Source organism: Panthera tigris, chromosome A3, assembly GCF_018350195.1.
Source record: "Panthera tigris isolate Pti1 chromosome A3, P.tigris_Pti1_mat1.1, whole genome shotgun sequence".
Lineage (NCBI taxonomy): Eukaryota > Metazoa > Chordata > Mammalia > Carnivora > Felidae > Panthera > Panthera tigris.
Window position 1 is genome coordinate 35,003,032 of NC_056662.1, and position 26,502 is coordinate 35,029,533.

General features: G+C 39.4%; 1 protein-coding gene across 7 annotated transcripts in view; it reads left to right on the forward strand.

Moving 5' to 3' along the window:
* Positions 1-26,502, forward strand: part of PLCB4 (phospholipase C beta 4) — a 390,400-nt gene that overhangs the window by 295,771 nt on the left and 68,127 nt on the right. For 6 of the 7 annotated variants that reach the window (XM_042980905.1, XM_042980906.1, XM_042980904.1 and 3 more), the window contains 12 exons: positions 1,044-1,254; positions 2,682-2,775; positions 5,672-5,751; positions 6,203-6,287; positions 9,023-9,113; positions 10,838-10,933; positions 17,108-17,208; positions 20,413-20,448; positions 22,631-22,772; positions 23,391-23,475; positions 23,817-23,941; positions 26,120-26,171. In XM_042980905.1, the coding sequence (XP_042836839.1) occupies positions 1,044-1,254; positions 2,682-2,775; positions 5,672-5,751; positions 6,203-6,287; positions 9,023-9,113; positions 10,838-10,933; positions 17,108-17,208; positions 20,413-20,448; positions 22,631-22,772; positions 23,391-23,475; positions 23,817-23,941; positions 26,120-26,171 (1,198 nt within the window). The remainder of the gene's footprint in view (positions 1-1,043; positions 1,255-2,681; positions 2,776-5,671; positions 5,752-6,202; positions 6,288-9,022; positions 9,114-10,837; positions 10,934-17,107; positions 17,209-20,412; positions 20,449-22,630; positions 22,773-23,390; positions 23,476-23,816; positions 23,942-26,119; positions 26,172-26,502) is intronic. The other variant, XM_042980909.1, reaches the window with a different exon arrangement.

Consider the following 26,502-nt stretch of genomic DNA (forward strand, 5'->3'; position numbering starts at 1 on the left):
TCTGAGAAACGTAAAGCAAGTAAGGTAAAATGTTACGAAGCTGTGGTGTAAGGGTCCATAGTTATTTATTATTTAATACATTATTATGTTCTTTTTTGCAAGCCTGAAATCAGTTCATAACTTGCAAATGCTTAGCTATAACAAAAAGCTGAGGCAGTTGATGGTTGACAGAGTAAGAGATAGAGAGAGTTTTGTTTTGTTTTTTAAGTTTATTTGAGAGAGTGTGTGTGCGCACATGCATGGGCCCAAGTGGGGGAGGGGCAGAGAGAGGGAGAGAGAGAATCCCAAGCAGCCTCCACGCTGTCTGTGCAGAGCCCAATGCGAGGCTTGAACTCAAAAACCCCAAGATCATGAAGTTGAACGTTTAATGGACTGAGCCACCCAGGCACCCTGTGATGCAGAAATATAAATTGCTTCTCCTGAGAAGACCACAGGGACCTGCCCTATATCAGAAAAGTGTGACTGAAATGAACAATGGGGCTCTTGGGGCAATATTTCAATGCCTACTGCGTACTCTTCTCATCAGTCCCACACCCTATTTTGTAGGAGAAATGAATTGCTTAAACCCAGAAAGGCCATTAATTTCATCTCCAGTCCAGTGAGAACAGTAGTGCCCTACAGTTGTATATTTTCTACTTTTTTAGGAGCCCCTCTTGTAGGTATTCTCATTTACCATTCAGGACAATCCTGGAAAGCAGGTGTGGTCAGTATTTATGCCCATTTGACAGAAGAGGAGGTTGAGACCCAGGAACATAAGGCATGCGTGATAGAAGCAGAACTGACAAAGGTCCCCTTGACCCCTGGTCGCCACACCTGGAGCTGTGCTTCTGCGCTTAGGGAACCATGTGCTTCTGCCGTCATACCTACAAAAGCCACCTGCCTGTGGAATGCATTAGGTTCCTTGTAGTGTGCAGCTCTGTTCAAGTTCTGAAGGATGAAGGTCCTTGGGGAAGAGACTGAGAAGAAGTTTTTACTCCTGTTCAAGCTGTCTCAACTCTGTATTTCAGAGCCATATGTCTACTAACTCTTGTTTTTTCCCCTAGGCCTCATATCAAGCGATGGGTTTTGCAGATACCTGATGTCAGATGAAAATGCCCCTGTCTTCCTGGATCGTTTAGAACTTTACCAAGAAATGGACCATCCTCTGGCCCACTACTTCATCAGTTCTTCCCATAACACCTATCTCACTGGCCGACAGTTTGGTGGAAAGTCTTCCGTAGAAATGTACAGACAGGTTCTCCTGGCTGGTTGCAGGTCAGAACCTCAGGACACCTCTTTTTTTTTTTTTTTAATATGATGGCTTTCCATTTAATTTACTTTTTTCTAAAAAATAGGAAGTATTATTCAGTGTGAAAATTTTGGACATTTTTCCTTTTCTTTAATAGATTACGTTGGTCACGTAACCTTGAAAAAGAACAGATAATCTCTGTTCCAGAAAGCTCTGGAATTCTCCTGTGGGCCAAAAGATATTTTTTACTATAAATTTTTAAATATCCCCCACTCAAGGGGCACCTGGGTGGCTCAGTCAGTTGAGCATCTGACTCTTGACTTCAGCTCAGGTCATGATCCCAGGGTAATGGGATCAAGTCCTGTGTCAGGCTCTCCACTGAGCATGGAGTCTGCTTAAGACTCTATCTACATCTTTCGTTCCCTCTCCCTCTGCTCCTCTCCCCAACTTGTGCACTCTCTCTCTCAAAATAAATAAATAAATAAATAAATATCCCCCTCAAAATTGAAGGGAAAAAACCCCTATTTTAAGAAGTCATGCTAAGTTTCTTATGGCCAGAAGCAGTAGCAGATTTAGCTTTACTTAATGTTAAAAGTTCTAAAATGCCATTCTCTGAGAATATTATTGAAAATGGTTTTCCCTTTTATAGAAATTGGCAAATATTTGAGGTTTAAAATACAGCAATAATGCTGAAGGTGAAAAATAAGAAACTCAGTTACATTATAATTTTTTTTTTGTTATCAATAGCTAGTACCTTATTTTTAATGACCGTTTTTTTGTGTTTGGAAATATTCTACAAGAAATTACCTACATCACCACTTCTATCTCTGAATACCTGACAAAATGAGAACATTTTCTTTCATGGCCAAAGCAGTATCATTTCATCTAACAAAATTTTAAAAATTATTTTTTCACATCATTTAAAACCTAGCCTATACTCAGATGTCCCCAGCTGTTCCCAACTGTCCTTTGTTGTAGCTTTGTCACAACTGGAATTTCATTCCCCCACTGATTGTTATATCTCAAGTTTGTCTTAATCTCTGACAGTCCCTTTTTAATGACACCAACTCAGTACAGAATACAGTGTGATTTTAACCCAAAAACTCCATGAAATAATCATATTATTTCATTCCATTTTCTACTTACATATTTTTTAAGTTTATTATTTTGAGAGAGAAAGAGAGCATGCAAGCAGGGGAAGAGCAGAAAGAGAGAGAATCCCAAGCAGGCTCATGCTGTCAGTGCAGAGCCTGATGTGGGGCTGAACCCATGAACCAGGAGATCATGACCTAGGCTGAAACCAAGAGTTAGATGCTTAACTGACTGAGCTATCCAGGTATCCTCCATTTTCTACTTATATAAGAAAACAACTTATTTTGATGTCTGTTCTTTCAGTTTGCACACATTATTTTATGGTGAGGGTTCAATATTGTAATTTCACTCTGTTGCCCAGGTGTGTTGAACTTGACTGTTGGGATGGAAAAGGTGAAGACCAGGAACCAATAATAACTCATGGAAAAGCAATGTGTACAGATATCCTTTTTAAGGTAAGTTTTAAAATCACATAGCTGTAGTCTTTTCCAGATTATTGTAGAAATAGATGAAGTGGAGAACACAAATTATTCATTTTCTCAAGCATTTTACTTTCATATTCCTTTCCTCTGGTTTTGAAGAGAAAGTCAAGAAGAAATGCTTTCTCTACTTAATAACACCATGAGGGTCCTACATAATGAGTTTCTCTGCCAGCATCCCCCTGATTCTAATTACTTTAAAAAGTCTTTCATTTTCTTTTCTGTTTTCTTATTTTGCATTATTTCTGAAGGACTTAAAATTGGCATAAAAAATAAATAGAATACAGAAAATAAAATAGATTCTAAATAGCGCCTATAAGAGTAATAAAGTAAATGAGGTTAGAGTTTATGAGTGCTCAATAATAAGTCTATAAACTGCCAAACCATACCACAAATGGGCCCCAAACTTTCTAGAATTCAGTGCAAGGAGACAAACATAATTCACAAGATTCAGAAAATAGAAACAGGGCTGTTGGTCCAAAGAAGTTGTTCCCAGTCCTGATGCCAGAGAGAAGACTTTTCCCCATGGACCCTCAAAGAGGAGAATCTACAGTTACATAAACAGGCATTTCAGTATTGGCCTTCTGGTGATTTCTCTGTACAGTTTGAAGGTTGGTTTCTTAGAATGCTCCTTAATATGCTCCATTGATAGCCTGCCAAAGGACAAGTTAAAAAAATGAAATTCCATAGTTGGCCAGTGCTGTGGTTGGCCAATATTCAGGTACATCCGTCTCTGTCAGTTTGGTGTAATTTGGAATAGTTATTTCAACATCTGCAGCATTGGTTCTCAACTCAGCATACGTATGGAAAATCACCAGAGGTATTTATAAAAACAGATGCCTAGTCCGTATACCCATAACTTGATGCACACCATTTCTCTTAGCCAGATGCTGGTGAATTTTGAGCAGCAGTGAATTCGAGATTATGCTCCATGAGTAGGAATTACACTCCCTGAGAAGTACCAAGGGTATATTCAAGTGGGAAGCCATGAGTTTGCACAGCCAACCAAATTGGGAAGGGTTGACATCTTCTTTAGAGATTTAAGGAGCCCAATAAGGAAGCTTAGCTAAAAAGAAGGCTATTTCCTTTCAGTTTGGAGGTGAGCAAAGGAGAACCCATGAAAAGAGCCAAAATTCTCCTCAAGGAGTAATTCTTGCTCAGCTCAAATGGACAATCAAGGTCATAGACATTTTTACCAGGAAGAGACTTTAAGCAAGAATAATTAATGAACCACCTTAGCCATAAGTGATGAGGTTTTGGAGTGGTGGTGGGATTCAGAGCCAATAGCCAAGAAAGAATTCTTGAGACATCTTTGGTGCAAAAAAGGTGATTTTATTCAAGTACATGAACAGGACCCATGGGCAGAAAGAGCTGCCTCCGGACCATGAAGAGAGAGTGATTACATACTTGGGAGTTGGGGGGAGGTAAAATTAAGGGGAAGATTCCAAAGGATTTTCATTTGCTAAAGAAGACTCATGGGATACTGGAGGCTTAGCTGTTGTCAAGCTAAGGTTGTTTTCCCTCTAGCAAAGCATTAACATTAGGACAGTAGGGAGTTCCTGAAGAACTGTTACACTCGCCTGCCTCAAGTATTTGTCAATGGCCTGCAGGTTATAAGGAAACGTAATTTTATATGCCATTTCCTCCTGCCTTTGTTTCCCACATCAGTAAGAATGCTCACTAAAATACTCCCTGGTTTATCTAACCTAAGGCATTATTGTTTCAACTGGACTTCTGGAGATTACTATTGTAAAATATTTTCTCATTTAACTGAATGATGCGATTTTCCCTGTGGTTAGCTACAAGCCAGTTAGAATGTGGGGAGTTTTACCAAGTATGATGTTCTGGTTGTAGAAACATTAGTTTGAGGAGTGCCTGGGTGGCTCAGTCGGTTAAGCGTCCAACTTCGGCTCAGGTCGTGATCTCGCAGTCCGTGAGTTTGAGCCCCACATCGGGCTCTGTGCTGACAGCTCAGAGCCTGGTGCCTGTTTCTGATTTGTGTCTCCCTCTCTTTGACCCTCCCCTGTTCATGCTCTGTCTCTCTCTGTCTCAAAAATAAATAAACATTAAAAAAAATTAAAAAAAAAAAAGAAACATTAGTTTGAAACCATGCTTTCTAAAGCCGAGAGCAAGACCAGCCATCTGTGGGAAGGACATTCTCAGCACATTCAAAGGTTATTTCAAATGACCAAGCTTCTAGTTCAGGGAGGGACATCTAGAACACCTGTTTTACCTCACATGTTGCTTGACCATGGAGAACCCCCACTTCCTGGTCACCTAGCCCTCCAACCACTTTCATCAGGCTAATAGGAAACGGGATGTTGTAAATGTCACATCAGTTCACAGGAATCTTCATCAAATTAATGAAATGTAGCCAAGGACAGACTCCCAAACACAGAAGAAAGCCAATAAAAGCCTCCGTTAATCCTTAGGTTATCACCAATACATTTCTCTTCTAGGCAGGAGAGGTGAAAGAGTGGTCTGCTGTGAAAATCGCTGTACCAAAACCTCACCTGCCCTTCAGCAAGAAAGGGAAACTCTGAACCTGTCTTGCCAGATTATCAAGCAAGAAGCCAGCATGTGATTTAGATGAAATTTCTTGTTCGTTACTAGCCCCATAATTTTAGAGAAGTCAGAGAGAGCTTTGCAGGGGAGGGAAGGGTCATTAACCATAAACTGGTCCCTGGGCTCTAACGAACCACAAGGGGACTCCACGTGTGAAAGTAACAAGATGAATGGGTTCTCCAGGTCTTATTGCCAGAATTGACTTTCTGAAAAGCTCAAATTAATGGTATCTGAATGGTTTCAGGTGCCTTAATTGTGTTGTTGTTGTTGTTTGCTCCTCTCTCATTTACACTTTTTATCTTTAAAGGATGTTATTCAAGCCATCAAGGAAACTGCGTTTGTCACATCCGAATATCCTGTAATTCTCTCCTTTGAAAATCACTGCAGGTATAAGGGTGCAATCTCCTCTAAGTATCTACTACCCATTCCCCACTCCTGCTCTCCATCTTTTTAAATAGCTGAACAGTTTTGTGAAATAGTAAGGACACTTGTTCTTATGCAAAAAAGAAAGAGGAAAAAAAAACAAAAGGTCAGAGATCTGGACACCTTGTTCAAGGTTCCATTGAGTTGGAAGATTTGGCAGTGTACTTGATCTCAGACTTCATTGAAAAGCCATTTTTTATTCTGTGTACCAGCTCTTATTTGGGGAGGCAAAATCTACTTGTTAAACTATACCAGTTAAAGTTCGTGGTATATAACAGAGCATCTCCCTTAGCCGTAGGAAGACAAGCATGTACTTTGCAGAGTGGGAGTTTTTAATCATCTAGGAATGGATGTCTCTTATTCTTGGACTGTTAATGGATGTTTGAATTTACGAATGCCAGTTCTCTCTCTCCAGCAAATATCAACAGTACAAGATGTCCAAATATTGCGAAGATCTATTTGGGGATCTCCTGTTGAAACAAGCACTTGAATCACATCCAGTATGTATTTTTAGCAAACTGTATTTCTAACCTGAATGGATTTGTTTTGAAATTCATTTCTAAAGGGTCAAGTAGTGCTAGAGGACTAAAGATCTTCATATTTATTTAAATTAATTGATACAGAAAGCAGTTGTGCTTCAGACAGATGTGAAGAGAGAGACATAAAATAAACATGTAGCCCAATTTAATCTGGAAGGTCTCAAGGTCTCTATGGTTTCTGAGATCTCTGTCCTAAAGTTTTATAAAATGCCTCCTGGAAGAGAATCTATACTCAGCAATTGTCCTTTAGTTGGTTGCATGATAGGATCATCTATAAGGAAGATTAAAAATACCTTTGCCTGGGACCCGCTCAGAGATTCTAAGTTAATTGATCTGGGTAAGGCCTGAGCATGGTGTTTTTAAAAAAGCCTCTCCAGGTAAATCAAATGGAAGACGATTGTGGTGAGAACTCCCTAGATGGAAGAAGTCACAAGAGTCTGAAGTCCAATGTCCCAACTCCACAACAAATACTTGGAAAGTGTTAGACATGCATTTTTGAGTTTCATTTTTACACCTGCTGATTGCTTCATAAAGCAAAGAATTTTTAACCTGTGGCCCGCAGATAGGCTTTGTGAGGTCTGTGAATTCATTCTAAATTGTGTACAGTTTTGCATTTGTTTTTGTTTGTTTGTTTGTTTTGTTTTCCTTCTTTTGGTATATAGTTTGATTCCAGAGAGTTCATCACATTTTTGCAAGGGTCCATAACCTCCAAAGTGGTAAAGATCCACTGTCACAAGATGGTATGAGTAGGAAGCAAGCCAACAGGATGAAGTATAAAGTACTCTGCAGTAGTGGAAAAAAAAAAAAAAACTGAAAAAAATATAGGACATGAGGATATTTGCATCCTTTGCACCCACCCCTGATTACCTTCAGCCTACTGACTCTGCAGGCTGCCTGCCCCGCATCCTTGCAACCCTCCCTGTTCCCTGCACACTGGCCTGACTTGCAGCTGCTTGTGCCTGCAGCTTTTTGCATGAGGTGCGGTCCTCTGCTCACTGGAGCCTGCTCTGCCCGTGTGTGAGAGATGGGCCTGAGGTGCTAGAGACCAGACAGCCCTCCCGCTGGGCCCCTCACTCCTCCCTCAGGAGGGACCGCTCAGCAGCACGTTCTTTGTTCTGCACCGTCTGCCAGGGCTCCCCAGGGGACCACACTCTGGCCCCCTCAGTGATAAGTCGCCTCATAACACCCCCGTGCCTGCTGGGGCACCCCCGTGCCTGCCTTCTTTCTTTCACTTTCCCACTCCTCTGTTGGCCCTTCCTGAGGCTGCCGCCCAAGTAATCTACAGGTATATTCACATCCTTGTCTCTGAGACTGATTCTGAGGGAACCCAAACTAAGAAACAGCCCTGTTTAGTTTTATTTTATTTTACTTTATTTCATTTTATAGTTCATAGTTTATTTATTTTGAGAGAGAGAGAAAGAGCACAAGCGGGGAAGAGAAAGAGGGAGAGAGAGAACCCCAAGCAGGCTCCACACTGCCAGCACAGAGCCCAGTGTGGGACTGAATCTCATGAACCGTGAGACCGTGACCTGAGCCAAAACCAAGAGTCGGATGCTTAACCCACTGAGCCACCCAGACGCCCCTTATGTTATTTTTGTTTTATGTAGACCCTCTGTTTACTTTTCTGATTGGGCTAAGGTGTTTGCTGCCATGGAAAGACCACCATATTCTTTATGGAACGACATGCACATTCATGAAAGGTGTTGTGGGAAGCATAGGTAATACACGTGGGAGTAAGACCTCCCTGAACTTAATGTCTGCAGGAGACATAGAGCATAAACATAAAACCACAGCTAAAAAGGAAGATGGCCTACAACCTATTGAATATTTATTAGAGATATCCAGGTTCAAGAGAGATCGCTAGGGAATAGACAAGATTCAGCAGGCTTCTGAAGGAAGCAGAATATGGGCAAAGAGCTTTGAGGCAACACAGACATGGGAAGGCACAGTGCCTTGCATGTAATAAGTAGTAGAAAAATCACTTTTGAGAAAAATGAAAGGATGCATGGAAGAGATGGGTGGGTGGATGGGTGGGTAGGTATGTCCATGCATGGATGGGGGAAGGGGGAATGGATGAGTAGATATGGCACAGTTATGTGGATCAGAGGTAATAAAAGAAAGGACATCTCCTTTGCAGACATAAATCCAAGTAAACGAAACCACAGTAGAGGTTAAGTTTCAGTAATTAAGACCACTCCCTTCTTGATTCTCTTATTGAACCCACACAACCACAATCCCAGGTATTGGGGTTGCATCAGTTTACTGAGCAAACAGGCTTACTAATACAGCCCCAACACTTGAGGGGATCAGGGGAGCCTCTCGACTTCTGCCTGGGAAAGCACTTCGGACCCCAGCTATCACAACAATCCCGTGTACTTTACCCAATACATAAAAAGAGCAAGACCTGAGGCTAAGCAGGAGCCCTTCCCCCAACAGCACCCCAGGTCAGACCCAGGTCCCACTGGGGAAGGCGGAGTGGCTGTGCATACCTCTGGGAGACTGGATGTCCGGTTTGCAGTCTAGGGCAAAGTGGCATGCAGTAGGCTATTTGGGGCTGGGGAATGAAAACATAAAAGTGTGCTGACTGCCATCTAGTGGACATTGGGCTGTATAACACTGGCTTCCATGCTCATTCTGGGCTGGGAATGAAACTAGTGAAGCACATCATTAATTCAGCCTTTTCTGTTTATCTCTAGCTCGAACCAGGCAGGCCCTTACCATCCCCCAATGACCTCAAAAGAAAAATACTCATCAAAAATAAGCGGCTGAAACCTGAGGTCGAAAAAAGTAAGTCAAAGACACACATCAATAATGAGGCATACACTCATTGTGTTTGGACAATTCAGCTGTCTGGAGTGAAATAAATTTTCAAACCACTGATTTAGGGGACGAAAGGGGCACAGTGGTGTTACATATACTTTTCATAGCAAAGTGGCCACGTGTATGTTTAAGTGCAGTTTCCACATCAACTCGTTCCTGCAGTGGGAAAAGCATATTCATACATTCATAGGATGCAGGATTTGGAGTGATCCCAAGGCAAAACGAGAAGAAAGTGGAAAGAGGCATTTTAGAATTTATCGAGATGGAAGGAACTAGCATTTTATCATTTTATATGCTCTAAAGTCTTCTTCAAAAGTTACCCTTTGCAGTTTGCCTGTGTGAGGTTTACATATCTAGGGATCCTGAGTGAATGTGTGAATGTATATATGTGTGTGTAGGGAGAGAAATGATTTTATGTAGACATTTTCCCTGGAAATATTGGAAAATATTTTCTTTTAGCCCATCTCTTAATTGAGTGAAGCATTAACTAATGGTATGATCGCATTGTATTTTTACCCTAGGTATTCTAAATTTTAAATTATAGTGCTTATAGTTTATTACAAAAGCAATAATACCATAGGAGAATGAAAACAACAAAGGAAAACATAAGGAAACAATAAAATAGCACTAAATTATATATTTTACACATACGTACGTGTACTATAGACACATGTATATGTTTAGACGTACATTTTTCATATCAGTGGGATCATGTTAAATATACTGATTTTTTATTATGTTTAACTCAACCAATTAAGTATACTTAAGTTCATACTAAAGTTACAACTTGCTAACTATAATTCTAATGTATGAAACACTATGCAGAATTTATTATGTGGGATATGGTACCATGTGACCAGTCCCAACTGATGGATGTTCATTACTGTAGAAACGACAGTGACAGACACATGTCGGTGTTCATTTTGTACATTTACACAGCTTCTCGTTGGAATCCATTGGTGCAATTAGAGTTGGGTGGCCAAAGCATATACACGTTTTATACTGTGATTTACCTTTGTCTTTCAGAAAAATTGTACCAATTTACATTCTTGCTATAATGTAGGAGGATGCCTGCTTTCCAGGGATATTCTTACTGCTGGCTGTTGGCCATGTTGTATGTATATGTGGCTGACTAGGAGAAGGGAAATGAGACTTGAGTTTTTTTGATATTTATGTTTTTGGTAACTAGTTTCTTTGTATATCACCATTTATAATATGCTTCTACATGTTTTCTCGTTTTTAAAATTACTTCATCTATCTTTACAGACTTATCAGAGCTTTATACATGAGGATAATTGTCTCAGATCTGTCACTTGCAGATATTTGTTCCTGAAGTTTTTTCAGTCGCTTGTGCACGTCTCTTTTCCGTTGCTTCAATATCTATCACATTCAAATGACGCACCTTTATTACCAAGCCTTAACATCTTTCTTAGTGACTGAGCCTTCCTCTCAAACTTATGACCAGAACTTTGGAATTTCACCCATGCTCCATTAGTTCTTCACCCTGTGTAGACAGTGTGGTTGTTGCAAGTCCCTTGAGACGTCCAAGCAGCGATCTGCTACGGTCTTAGGAATGTAGCCAGTGGGAGCCCAGACAATACATTTCCTTCTCAGTGTCGATCTTCAAGCTCAGGCTTTGCAAGTGATGGAGCACCTGTCACCATCTCCTTTTTGTTTGTTTTTAATGACAGAACAGCTTGAAGCTTTGAAAAGCATGATGGAAGCTGGAGAATCTGCTGCCCCGGTTAACATCTTAGAGGATGATAATGAAGAAGAAATAGAGAGTGGTAAGTTGGTTTTCTTTTAACTTAAGTGTCACAAAAATAGTTTTAAAAAAAAAGTTCATTTTTAAGCTCTACACCCAACTTGGGGCTCAAATTCATGACCCCAAGATCAAGAGTTGTGTGCTCCTTCAACTGAACCAGCCAAGTGCCCAACATAGAAAAATTTTTTTTTGAGTTTATTTATTTTGAGAGAGTGAGTGAGTGAGTGAGTATACAAGCGGGGGAGGAACAGAGAGAAGAGAGGGGGAGAGAATTGCAAGGAGGCTCCACAGCATCAGTGCAGAGCCTCATGTGGGGCTCGAACCCATCAACTGGGAGATCATGGCCTGAGCTGAAATCAAGAGTCAGTTGCTTAACTGACTGAGCCATGCAGGTGCCCCCAAAATTTTAAGATAAGAAAGGAAATAATTTGTCTCCATAGACTCTCTTGGATAATGTGAGGGTTTAATTTCTAGTAGTCAAGGATGTATTTGTACACCAAGCTTTAATCTTTTTTTTTTTTTTTTTTTTTTTTTTTTTGGTATTTTTCCCAATGTTACTTCCAGTTTACCTAGGCACTAGATTTTCATGGCTGAGTCATCTCCCTTCCTGTTGTGCCTTCAGCTGCTCAGCAGAAATTCACAGCCAAAGAATCCTTGCTGTAGAAGGCAAGGGGTTGGAATAAAAAGAACATTTGGCAATCCCTTCCTGTAAACAAAAACATAAATGTCGGTGTTGTTAATGATGATAATAGAAGGCAAGTTAAAAGGAAGGGAACATGGGTAGAGACCCTCAGGTAGATGATTGGTTTGTATGCACACATGAAATGAACTGGAAATTCAAAGCTAATATTAAAATTTCAAGTTCAGATTCCTTCAAATCACCAGCTCACCAGAATTATGAATAGCAGTAGATAATTTTAACAAAGGTAACCTTGCTTAAAATAGACGAATATTTGCTACTGGGGCCATATAGCCATAAAACCATAATATAGGGCCATATAACCCTCATGTTTGATTTTAAATGGGTCCTTTGAAAGGGTTGGAATATTTTTAGAAAAGTGTTTGTTCATTAGGTGGTATGAAAATTGATTAGCAAAATGCTTTGGCCTTACATTGTGTGTCTGTTGATTGGACACTGCCTTGGATTTATGTAGTGGTTTGAGGCTAAATAATTTAGACACATGCAGAAACTCTCTTCAATTACTCTATAATATCTGAAATAATGAGAGTAGATTTTAGGAAAGCTTGATATTATAAGTGAAAATCTGAAAGCTGTGAGAATTAATCTCGGTAATAAAGACAGCTTAATAAAGATGGCTTCCTGTGGAACTGATTTCATAACGATGGTTTGTGTTGCATGTCCAAGCCATGGGTTCCACTCCACTCCCAGAGAACAGTCATGACTTACTTTTCATATGTTGTATATGGCAGGGAGTTTCTAGGAGGGCAGAGGTATCTGGAATTATTTAATCGATGACTGCTACAATTATCTATTACTGTGTAACAAACCACCCCAAAATCTAGAGGCTTAAAATAACACTTTATTTCTTTAGTTGTGTAGGTCATCTAGGGCTCAGGTTGGTGCTTCTCCCTTAAGTTTCTCATGCATTTTCAGGCAGATGGCATCTGGGGCTAGAGTCATCTGAAGGTTCACTTGGGCTGGTTGTCCAAGATGGCACACTTGTGTGGCTGGCAGTTGTGGTGAGGAGCTTAGGGTCTACAGACCAGAGCACCTCCATGTGGCCTTTCCATGTGGTTTGTCTTCTCAAAACATGGTGGCCAGGTCTTTTTTTTTTTTTTTAATGTTTATTTATTTTTGGAGAGAGAGAGAGACAGAGTGTGAGCGGGGGAGGGGAAGAGAGAGAGGGAGATACAGAATCGGAAGCAGGCTCCAGTCTCTGAGTTGTCAGCACAGAGCCTGACATGGGGCTTGAACTCACTGACTGTGAGACCATGACCTGAGCTGAAGTCGGATGCTTAACCAAGTGAGCCACCCAGGGGCCCCAATGGCCAAATCTTTAGATGAAGCATCCTGAGACCCAGTGTCCCAAGAGGCAGAAAGCAGAAGCTGCTAAACTTAAGAACTGTGCCCACAACAGGCACATCATCATTTCCTGTATATTTTATTCATCAAAGCAAAATTAAGGCCCACCCAAGTTTGAGGGGGGTAGGTGAGTGGCAAGATCACATTATACAAGAGCAGATATTCTTGCAGCTGTCTTTGGAAAATGCTATCAACCACAGTGCCTATTCTATTATCTCACTTTTTCTTTTGCAAATAATAAGCCTAATCAAGATTTAAGAATAAAATATTGAATATTATTTCAAAAGGTCAGTAAAATACTTCTAAAATTTGAAAAGATGAAAAATATGTAAAATGAGTTCCTTAACTCAGGTTAAGTTTTATAGATGGTAGTTGAAAGCATGTCAGACATTACTAGATTGCACAATCCAGTAAAACAAACTGCAGAATAATAGACTAAATTAACAAGGAAATAATATGAATAGCAACCACCATTGTTGTGCCAACTGTGAATGTGGCGGTTTACATCACTGCCTTATCTAATCCTTGTATGGTCCAATGAGACCGGTATCATTACACTCCTTTTTCAGATGAGGAAGCTGAAGCTTAGGTAACGGATTCTGCACATGACCCCACAGCTGGTGAGCAATGGCATTATAGTTCAATCCCAGAATTGCCTGACTCCAGGTTCACGACCTTTTGTACCTTATAATACAGCCCTTCTAACATACAGGAATATGAAGAGAACACCAATATGCAAAATTGTTGTTAAATTGTTTTAAACAAAAAATGTAACTGATGAAAGTCAAAGATGTGAAAATTTCCTGAACACACAAAATAATCCAAAATGAGGGTCCTTTTGATTCCACTTATCATCCATAAGGGTACTTCCCATCTTTTATGCATATGTTAATGATTCCTACAAAATATTTGGCTCTAGGGGCTCCCATGTTATTCCAAAAAATACTTGAGATTTTGATTAAATGTTAACAAATGATATTGGGACATGTGGGGGATAGCGTACATGTAGAAAATTGGCTGAGAGGACAAAATCACCCACTTGAATTTCTCTTTCAGGGCATAGAAGTTTCTGCTGTGCCAGTTATATTTATGATTCTTAGGTTCCCTCAGTGATACCTGGCTTAATTCTGGTCAACCAGTTGACTATAATTACCCTGGTGTCACAGTATGATCCTACTATACATGAATGACTAGACTCTCTAATTTAAATACTTCAACACAGCAGGCAAGAGGAAGCCAAGCATAGTTCAAGAGTAACCCTGCCGGGAGGCTGTAAAAAAAATAGAAGAGGCTCTTAGTCTGTGAGAACATTTCCCCACTTGTTAGGCTGGATTTAGATTCAGAAGGATTCGTGGCTTCCAGGACTGTAAAACCAGCAGTGAGGAATGCCAAAACTGGATGTGGTTGTGGGTATGCCTCTGCATTCTTGCACACTCAGGGAATGGTACCATTCATTCACACACCTCTTTTAAAGTCAAGTCTCTACCACTTGTATGGACCACATTCCTTGACTTCACATAGTTTATATCTGGCTATATGAACTGGTTAGACTATGAGATATATGAACTGGAAATTTAATGGTGGGAAGTTTCAAAGTCTTGGTTATAGACTGTAAGTCACGGAAATTCAATGGTCATGGAAACTTAGCATCCTGTTGAAAGCATTGGCTAAGAATCCAGAGAAATATAGGCCCGTATTTTACTCTGTGACCTTGGTTTTATAAATCATATCTCTGAATCTATTTCCTCATCTATAAAGTGGACACACTGGACTAGATTTTTTAAAGACCTATTCCAACTTCTTAAATCCTTTTTTTTTCTGCCTAAGGCCTCTATGACCTACTTTTTTCTTTTTTTAATCATCTGTCTCCACGGTATCCATGCATCCGAATACCAGTTTCAAAACAGGAAAGTGTCTGTCTCTCTTGTCTCACTTTTTTCCGTGTCTGAAATAATACTTTGCAAAAAGAAATTCCAAATCTAAGGTATCATCAGTTGAAAGACACCATTATTTTATTTATGACTAAGAAAGAAAGATGCTTCCAATTAATTGTAAAATGTCATTTTACAATTGAAAACACATTATAACATCAGAAATATTAATATGTAAAAAAATGCATCTTGCAACTGATGATGAAATAGTTGTTCTTTTATTCTTGTTCTGGAGTTCTTTGCACATTTTAAACATCTAAAAAAAAAAATCTCCAATTATGGGTCTGCTTCCCACTCTGCTCTTGGGAGTCCATTCTCAGAAATCATTTCACTGTTTTTGTCCAGGAGGGGTCCTTCGTGCCCTGTGTTGTGACATGGTGGATTTGTGTTGGACTTGTCCTGAGACCTATGGGTGTCTCCTGATTCTGGCTGGTTTTTAGGCAGATTCCTTACATGCGAGCTTTTAGCAGAATGGCGATCATGGGAATCCAGATCTCACACCAGCATGTGGCTCATTTTTCAATGGGTGATTCTTTTTCCACTGACAGCCTTGAGAGGATACCAGAGTTTGTCCCTCTCTGGACTGGTGGACTGAGTGCTTCTGTGCCTCCTTTCACAGCCTGGGCCATGCTCTTGGGGCATCAGCTTCAGTTAGTACCCACTTCCAGCCTCCCTGTTAGCATGAGCTTAAGGAATGATTTTAGAGTCTCCCAAACCTAAGCCAGGTTTGACAAATGGTTTACAGGTGCAGTACAATCCTTCCAAGGTCTTTATATATAAATACATACATACACACACATACATACCTACATACATACATACATACATGCAAATATATATATATATATATATATATATATATATATATATGTAATTTATTGTCACATTGGTTTCCATACAACACCCAATGTTCATCCCAACAGGTGCCCTTCTCAATGCCCATCATCCACTTTCCTCTCTCCCCCACTCCCCATCAACCCTCAGTTTGTTCTCAGTATTTAAAAGTCTCTTATGGTTTGCCTCCTTCCCTCTCTGTAACTTTTTTCTCCCCTTACCCTCCCCCCTGGTCTTCTGTTAAGTTTCTCAGGATCCACATGAGTGAAAACATATGGTATCTGTCTTCCTCTGCCTGACTTATTTCCCTTAGCATAATACTCTCCATCCACGTTACTACAAATGGCCAGGTTTCATTCTTTCTCATTGCCAAGTAGTAGTCCGTTGTATATATAAACCACATCTTCTTTATCCACTCGTCAGTTGATGGACATTTAGACTCTTTCCATAATTTGTCTATTGTTGAAAGTGCTGCTGTAAACATTGGGGTACAAGTGCCCCTATGCATCAGCACTCCTGTATCCCTTGGGTAACTTCCTAGCAGTGCTATTGCTGGGTCATAGGGTAGGTCTATCTTTAATTTTTTGAGGAACCTCCACACTGTTTTCCAGAGCGGCTGCACCAGTTTGCATTCCCACCAACAGTGCAAGAGGGTTCCCATTTCTCCACATCCTCTCCAGCATCTATAGTCTCCTGATTTGTTCATTTTAGCCACTCTGACCAGCGTGAGATGGTATCTCAGTGTGGTTTTGATTTGTATTTCCCTGACGAGGAGTCACGTTGAACATCTTTTCATGTGTCTTTTGGCCATCTGGATGTCTTCTTTAGAGAAGTATCTATTCATGTCTTCTGCCCATTTCTTCACTGGATTGTTTGTTTTTCAGGTGTGGAGTTCAAGCTCTTTCTTTTTTATGTTACACCACTCCCAACCGCAAGTCACTATGCTCGTAACCTATAAGTGAACAGTTAGTCTCTTTTTTTTTTTTTCAATTATCAAGTATATTTTCTATTTCTTGTATCTTCCCATGGAAGATCAGAAGACCCTTTGTAAGTTACAGATATTCTTGAGTGATCGAGGCTTTAATTTTTAGGGTTAGTATAATGGGGTGGAAGTGATCAGTCACTTAAGAAAAACGCATTAAGCATCACACATGTCACATATCATGCTAGGCGCAAGAGAAATAACAGCTAACAAGATGTGCTCCTTGGCCTTGAGTAGGTAAGAGTTTAGTAAAAGCTTTATTTGAAAGAATTGCATATTTAAATGTTCCCATTTTCAGTTAGCTTCATTTCTGTGTAAAAGAGTTTGTGTTCTACCCAAGATTATGAAGATGATCTGACTGGTAGTAATTTGGCTTCATTGTTTTTCTTTTCTTCTTTGACACAGCTGACCAAGAGGAGGAAGCTCACCCTGAATACAAATTTGGAAGTGAACTTTCTGCTGATGACTTGGGTCACAAGGAGGCTGTTGCAAATAGTGTCAAGAAGGTCGGAGTCTTGGCATCCCTTTTTGTTATGACTCTCAAGAAGAGGTAGCAGCTGTTAGGAAGTTTTCAAAATGTGACAACCACAGAAAATAAAGTAGCCTATAATTCCCCTTCTGAGTTGGGTGACCAGAGTCCATATGTTAATCCATGCATGAACAATTTTAAGTTAGAAAGGACATTTGAATTGCTTATTAGCAGTGGCTACTGTGGATCACAACTTATTTTGTCCAGTGTCCTTTAGGTAAATCATGTATTACATTATTATAGGTGAATAGGGAGACAACAGCATCCTGGTGGCAAAGGTTAACCTGTTGAAGTCATCAGAAAAATGACTCCAATCATCCCAAGCAAGCCCTCATTAGAAAATCCATCCTTCCAGTTAGGTATCGCATCTCCCACCTAATGTAGGATAAGTATAAAAGTATTTCCGTCCGTCCAACCATTCAGCCAAGAAAAAGTTATTATGTACCGACTATGTGCCAGGCATAGTTTAGGCCATAACAACCCAAAAAGGTCAAAACATGCTTCATTTCTGCTCTCATGGAGCTTATAGTCTGATGGGAGTTTACCGGGAGGGAATAGGAAACAGGCAACAAATAAACCACCAATTCTATAATTACAATTTGTGATAAGTGCTATTCTGAAACTAAAAATGAGTGCTAAAATGGAGAGTAATGAGGTCGAGGGAATAAGGAAGCCAGATCCCCAAAGGCAAAGGAACCAGCCACACACAGAGTAGAGAAAGGGCCCCAGTTGTGGGGTAACAGCAATAAAGACACTGAACAAAGTGGATTGAATGAGGGGCAGAGTGAAACAAGATCAGATGGTACAGGAAGGTAGGAACTAGATGATGCAGGATTTGGGAAGATACTCTTAGAAACTCAAATGTTAATTTAAGTGAAATCTGAAGCCTTTGAAAATGTTTAAAGAAGGGAGCAATGCAGCCTGATGGTTTTTAAAGACCACCGTAGGTACCATATGGAGATTAAAAAGAAGCAAGAGTGAACGCAGGAAGAGCAGTTAGGCCAGGCTGTTGTACTCAGCCAGACTCCGGAGTGTTAAACTGGACAGTTGGAAGCAGGACTGAGTGGATTGAAGATCTGTTGAGGAAGCAAAGATGATTCAACTTGCTGATGGATTGAATGTGGACAAGTGAAGGGGAAAGAGGAAGCAAGATGACTCTCTAGGTCTGAGTTTGAGGAGCTGGGTGGAAAGTAAAGAAGACTGAAAGATAAGGAACTCAATGTTTCAAACAGGACAGGATCTTTGAGGCCTGTGAGCTGTTCCAGGGGCAGCAGCCATCTGGGTGCATGTAGCATTGACATTTCCTGACTGTGTAGCCTCAGGGAAGTTACTTAAGCTCTCAGTGTCTTGGTTTCCTCAACTGCAAAATTAAGATAATAACACCTATTTCATTGGTCCATTATGAAAAGTAGATGGGTTTAGGATATGTAAAGAGCTTAGAGTTGGGCCTAGCATATGGTCATTTCCATGAAAGCATTCATTATTGTTGCTACATTATCATCATTTTCATCTTCGCCATTGTAGTTAGCGTTGTCGTGACGTGTATCTGGAACTAGAGGAGAGGTCAGGCTAGACATACAAACTAGGAGTTCAGAAGATGATGATCATGGGAAGAGGCAGAGAAGGTGGGTCAGAAAAGAAGACTAAGGTATACCCTGAGAAGTAGGAGGGAAATTATTGAGACCAAGGAAGCCAAGAGAACAGGGATAAGAGAAGAAGTGAAGAGAGTTGGGATTTCTTTTCTCCAGCTTAATTGAAATATAATTGACATAACACTGTGTAAGTTGAAGGTGTACATGTGATAATTTCATACCTGTACACATTATGAAATGATAACCGCAATAAGGTTAGTGAACATATCCATCACCTCACATAATTACGTGTGTGTGTGTGTGTGTGTGGTGGGAACATTTAAGATCTGCTCTCTTAGCAATTTTCAAGTATATGATGCAGTGCTATTAACAATAGACACCATGCTGTAAACTAAATCCCCAGAACTTACTACTCTTGTAACTGGACGTTTGTCCTCTTTGATCAACATCTCATTCCTCCCACCTCCTAGCCCTTGGCAAAGTGGCTGGTTTTTGACTGCTGTTGATTAAACGAGTGGAGACTCAAGAGTGTCCATTGGACTGGTAGCATGGAGGTCATTGCTGACTTGAAAAGAGAAGTTTCAATAGAGTGGTGGGGGCCAATGAAGCAGATGGATATGAATAAGTGGAGACTATACTTTTGTTCTAAGTAATCTTTACATCCAACATGAGGCTTGAACTCATGACCCCGAGGTGTGTACCAACTGAGCCAGCCAGGCATCCCAAGTAGAGACTATACTTTCGAGAAGTCTTGTTGTAAAGGGAAGCAAGAAATAGGCTGGTGGCTAAAGGCAATTTGAGAAGTCAAAGGAGTGTTATTTTTAGAATGAATGAATCTGAAGTAGGTTTGCAAATATTGCACATGGCACCATGGAGAAGGAGAGATTAGTCTTGCCAGAGAGAGAGAGGATAACTGCCTGTTAGTTCCCTGAGGAGGTAAGAATGGAATGGTATGGTGGTGATGTGAGGGTGTGGTCTTTGATGGGAGCAGGGATCCCATCATTGAAGACAGTGAAGAATGCATGGGTATATGTATTTTGTAGTAGGAAAATGGGAGAGTATTTGAAGAGCAAAGCAAAAGAGACACTTTCATCATACCCACCCTTGTCTGATAGTATTTTGACTACTTGGATACTACTGGATGCTTACCAAGACTCAGTGTTTACCTTGATGCTACCTTACCACATAAAGCCTTTACCAATGTCCAGACATGAGTGTTGAATTGCCACAGAGTATCCATTCATGCTTGCCTGCCCTTTACGTGTCAGAAGAGTTGGCCACAATTATTTCCCAAACCCCATGACTAAATAATTGATTAAACTACTAAAAGGGAAACATCTGAATAGGCAAAGACTATCAACAAAGGAGAGATAGCGTTAGGATTTGCTTTTCTGGTATGTATGACAGGCTGTTGTATTTTTCCAGTACTTGCTTTCGCCAAGGCCTTATGTCCTCAATAACTTTCCACCTTAACAAATAGAATAACAAGCTTACATATATCTATTTAAATATTTGCATACATATGGCTAGTAAATTTGGAATTTTGCCCTTTAGAAAAGTAAACAAATTTTTGTCTTTCTCTAATTTAGGCTTCAGATGACCTTGAACATGAAATCAACAAAAAGGTAAAAAAATTTCCTTGTGCAGTTTGTTTATTATGAAATACCATATGTAGCTTTCTAATATTGAACAGTTTGTACTAAATGTTAACTCTATATCTCCCCCTTCCCAATGGAATATCAGACTTACTATTTATGAGTATAATATTTACATGCTTAATGCATCTAATTATAAGAGTTTTCAAAAGAAAGAATTTTTCACAGTGATGAAATGATTAAATCCTGATAAAAATCACAAAACCAGGGCAGGTGAATAAGATGATTTCCCTAAAAATAAGTGTTTAGTGCAGTCAGGCACTTAGTTGACATTAGAGATTTCATTCCTATAATAGGAGTACATAATCATCAACACATTGAATCTGAAAATAAAAATGACCTAAGAGGTCATCAGATCTATCTGATAGTATACTAGCAAGGTGACCTTGGTTCTGACTACACTAGCATTTTAAAAGATCATTAGTTAATTTCACACTACATACATTTTGGACCTGTATTGGTTGTTACTAGATATCGACTTTATTATAAGGAAAGTAAAGATACATTTTTAGTTTCTTTTGCCCTCTTCAGCATTCTTCAGGATATCACAGTGGTTTTATTGAGTAAATACACATGGTTTATTATAGTAATGATACTGATGGCAAAGACAAAAATTTGCCTGGAAATTTAATCCCCATACTTGAGAACTTCAGAATATCATGTCTGGCTGTCTGTGGGGCCCTGTCTTATTTGGAGTGAGGCTCTATCTTCTTACTGTCTATATAGTAAGTTTGGAGTAGTTATGGACATGTCTGATCTCAGACCCTCCCATGACATTCATGAAATTCTCTTTTAGAATGTCATAAAGTATTGGGGTCAACAAAGCAGGGGTTGATGTTTGGTCCCTACTGTGTGTTAGCTAAGTAGCTGTGACCAAATTATTTTAATCCTCAAGGCCCTAGTGTTCTCACATGGTCAGTGGGTGGGACTCTAATTTTTATTCCACATGATTACTGGCAGTAATGAAGTTGTGTGTGCAGGAATTCAGCCCAGTGCCCAACGTGTTGTCCTGGTGTTACTTATTATCATTAAACACCCAAGAAAGGAATCAGACATAGTCTCTGCACTTATTTGAGTGGGCAAGACATATAAAGAAATGGCTAAAAATAAAAACGAGTTATATTATTTGATTATTTATCTCAGGTTTTTATTGGTGAAATCAGTTTGATGATTTAGAATGCTCAGATTATTAAGTCATCAGATAAGAAAATCTGAGCATTTAACTAATGAACGGATTCACATAACTGAGCAGTTCGGTTTGTCTTCCTGTATCAGTCTCTGCAGGAAATTTAGGTTTTCAAAGTTCTCAACAAAATGTTGATCATTTGCATTATTTTTTGATGTTTTTTTTTCTGTTCTGACTTACCAAGAAATAAATCAAAGTAATTTTTCTTGTTTCCTCTCTGTAAAATGATGCAGTGTTGACATGTCCTATGTAGTGGGTTATCAGATTATTTTCAGAATAACCTCTTTAAAAAGATACTGTAAACTACTTACATATGTGGCTTCAATTCTAGACCATTGTTAAGCAAAGTGTGGTCCCCAGACAAGCCACATCATTAGCACTTAAAAATGCTGTTAAAATGGAAATACTGGGCCTCACCCCACAGTCACTTCATTGTAAACTCTGAGGATGAGGTCTAAGACTTTATGTTTTAACAAGCCCTCCAGGGATTCTGATACACACTGAAGTTGTTTTTCCACTTTCTGTCACAATTTGTGAAATTAGAAATGATAATATATGCCATATATATTTCATAGATTGTTGTGATCCTCAGTATACATTCTTGAATATTTTAAAGTAGTTTTGAAATCTTAAAAAAAATGTAAGATAAGCCTTATATTTTATTATGATCTCCTTTTATGTTATTAGGGACTATGATAGACATGAACTTGTTTTTTTAAGTGGGCTCCACCCCAACATGGGGCTCAAGCTCACAACCCTGAGATCAAGAGTAACATGCTCTACTGACTGAGCCAGCCAAGCGCCCCTGAACATGAACTTTTATAATGATCCTTTAGCAAAGTAGAGGAAGAAAAGGTCTTTATCTTTCAATTGGTGTGTGCAGATCATCTTTAGTGAGGATGTCTGTAGCATGCATCTGTCCCACTGAAGTCCTCAATGTGCATATTCCTTTCCTTGTGCTTATAGGGCCTGGTTACTGTAGAAGATGAACAGGCATGGATGGCATCTTATAAATATGTAGGTGCTACCACTAATATCCATCCATATTTGTCTACAATGATCAACTATGCACAGCCCGTAAAATTTCAAGGTTTCCATGTGGCTGAAGGTAACCCCAAAGGTTAAATTATCTTGCCTTTGTTGCCTGCTTTTACTATGCTGATGAGCTGTGATCTGACTTGTCACCATTTTCTTTTCTGGGTATAGGGGCTGTTCTGCCTTATTTTTGTGTCACAGACCATGCTCTTACCCACGTGTTTAGCACGCAGTGGCATTGCCTTGTCATTCCCTACATCATCCACAAGGTGGCTCTGAGATACTGTGGATTGGTTAGCATTAGTAGAGCTTAGTATTGCTTTTTGCGTTAAATGTATTTTCATAAGATCTCTCTTAATCAAAAACCTGACCTCCAAAAATGTATATTTTTAAACTTTCATAATCATCTGTGGTCTGGAGAAGCCACCATTGCCATCCAATATAAATATTTCAGGGGTGGCTGTGGAGGACATGTACACATAATTTGTTTAATGACGCCAAATTTAATCCATCACTATTTAAGTCAGCTGTGTCTATCCACAGGACATTAATGAAAGTAGGAGCTGCAGATACAGTAATGGAACATCTGCCTCCAAAGCCTTGTGATTTGGGATGTAATTACATTTATTGCTTGTCTTTCCGTGAGGTTGGGTGGGACCATCACTGAGTGCATCTTTATTTTTCTTTACAGAGCGCAATATTCATTATAACATGTCTTCTTTTAATGAGTCCGTTGGTCTAGGCTACTTGAAGACACACGCGATTGAATTTGTGAAGTATCCTTATGTAGTGAATAGAATGAACGGCTGCTGTGCTTTGGGTTTGGCAGTAATCTCTAAAGCAGATAAATGCCTAATAGATAATTGTGGTTGTAGAGCTAATAAAATAATATGTGTGAAACACCTCTGCAGCTGTGAAAATCTGCCCAAATGTGAAATGTTTTTATAGTCTACACAGTGGACTATGGTCTTTCTCCTAAGCACCACTTACAAATGTGAAATTTGCTGTTATCTACATTTTGTTATCGTTGGTCTAGACCATTGTTGTTTTAGGTCTTTGTTTATTTATTGCTTCTGGAATACTCTTTTTTCTCCATTCTCCTTAATAAGTTACACAGTTACAACAAACGGCAAATGAGCCGCATTTACCCCAAGGGAGGCCGGGTCGATTCCAGTAATTACATGCCTCAGATTTTCTGGAACGCTGGCTGCCAGATGGTTTCGCTCAACTATCAGACCCCAGGTAGGAACTGATGTCCAGTGACCTCGAATTCCAGGAGAACATTTTGACAGGATGGTGCCAACAGTTGCTATCAGTTGGCCGTGGGCATTTTTTTAAAGGAAGCAGACATATGGCAAAACAATGTGATGTTGGATTTATGTAATGGTGAGATATGAAAAACCCAAAATAGAGCCATAAAAAGGGTAGAAAGCAAAATATTTTGGTTTAAATTGAACTTCTCTTCATAAATACCACAACCAATCTGCCAAACATTGTCCCCTTTTCCAGAATATTTCTAATTTTTCTAGTTTTTGGATCAAACTTATCTTCATTTTCAAAGGCCAAATTAAATGGGAAAAATTTGAGTCTCTCTATATAATAACGGTGACTCATTTCTCCCTTGGAAAGTACCCTTCCCACTGTTAACATTCAGCAGATATCAACACAGTGGCACCTCACCATAAAAGTACAGAAAAATATTCTAGCATGGACTCCAATTAAAACAGTGTGTAAAGATTCATATATTCACAGAGGTACTAATCTATAACTTAATCTTCCAAAGTATACCCAAAGGCAAGTTTCCAATATATGATCTTCTTCCCATCCAGAAGGAGAGGAGTCAATTTTTTAAATGCATAAACAATTTTTAAAAACTTTTTGGAGTTTGCTTCAGAGCCTAGGATCACAATTTTAAGATTAGAGGTAGAGAAACACTGGACTCTAGTTATCTACCTAAAAGAGGTAAGATAATAGGCCACAAAACTGATTCACGTGCTGTGGTTAATTCCATAGTGTGGTCCTTAAAATTGGTAAAACAAAGCAAAATAAAAACCTTTTCTTGTTCAGTCCTTTGCTATATAAGGAGATGCCTCCCATGTTTCCTGATTTGGGAGTATTTTCCTTTTCTAGTCCATCTACCATACTTTGAGGACTTTTTTTTTTTATGTTTATTTTGAGAGAGGGCACACGTGAGCATAAGCGTGAGTAGGGGAGGGGCAGAGAGAAAGAGGGAGAGAGAGAGAATCCCAAGCAGGTTTCATGCTGTCAGTGCAGAGCCCAACAGGAGGCTCAGTATTACAAACCATGAGATTATTACCTGAGCTGAAATCGAGAGTCAGACGCTCAATAGACTGGGCCACCCAGTTACCCCCATACTTTGAGCATTTCTATCCTCCTTGTTCCCTATTATCTGGACTGATTGAAGGGTCTTTTGACTTTCATCCCTTTGCCATAAGTGTGGCCTGACTGTATTTCCTTCTCCTCAGTGGGGGTTAAATGGAGTTAAATGTCTGTACAGCATCCCTATCAATCCTTGCTATGTTAAACTATGACCAGGTACCAGTATAATCCCATAGTGTTTATAGCAGAGGCAAAAGGGTACAGATGATTTTACTTTTAAAAAAAAAGGAGGGGGGAGGTCAAGTTGTATTTTCAGTTTTAGTGAGTCAGTCCATTATATGGGTTAAATGATCCTAGATCCTAAACCAGTTGATTCACTAGGTCACCTTAGGTTTTATTTTATAATGTTAGGATTAATTAACCACAACATGTTGAAAAAGAAAAAAATATCCATCAGCTTATTACTTTTCTTTTCTAATGAAAAAAGAAAAGATTGTATCTACTTGCAAGAGAAAAATCATAAGCCATGCCCTGCCAGCATAGGCCCCACTGGAAGAATTCTCCCTAAATCTAAAAGTAGGAACAAGCCACCAATTTTTACATGATGCTATCTATTTTGGGTTTTTTTTTTTATTGTTTTTAACCAAATTTTCTACTCCTGTGACCCTACTGGATATCTCCAGCATACCTTTCCTCTGTGATCATGAGGCACATTCTCCCCAGCTATATCAAATTGGACATCTGTACTTTCAACACCATGGAACTGACTCGTATATTGAATCCAATATATTGAATACATACAGAATCTATTATATTGAATCTGACTCATATATTGAATCCAATTTTTAAAGCAATTGTACCATGATTTTTGTGAAAACACATTTGATGTTTAACTTAAACACGAGATGATTTCAACATGGAAGAGAGTTGTGTGCTCTAAACAGACCCAGAAGTACCTTGCCACGTTAAAAAGGACATTTCGGCCTAGGGTCAGTATCTGATTTCCATTGTTTAATATCACCCAGCGTGATCTTCTTTGTCCACGAGATGAGATGCTAAATTATTTTTGTCTCTTGACAGATTTAGCGATGCAATTGAATCAGGGAAAATTTGAGTATAATGGATCATGCGGGTGAGTAATGTGATTTAAACTGCTGTCACCGTGTTCCTGAACTCTATACTATAGCTATGATGAAACTGTGTCATTTTTAACTAGGGGCTGCTCAATTTAAGCTGGGTTTGTGGGATGGGATAGATACAAATGAAATCCCTAAATAGATTCTATTTGCAAGTATACATGCTTCATCTACCCAACTTACTAAGCAGATTTGCAAAAAGTTTTTTGAAAAAAAAATTGAACCATAAGTTAAGTGGTTTATCATACACACTCTAGAATTTAATTCTCTCACTTTTGAGGTCAATAGTGGAGGTTTTTACGGCTATGACAGATAATGATCCCTGCT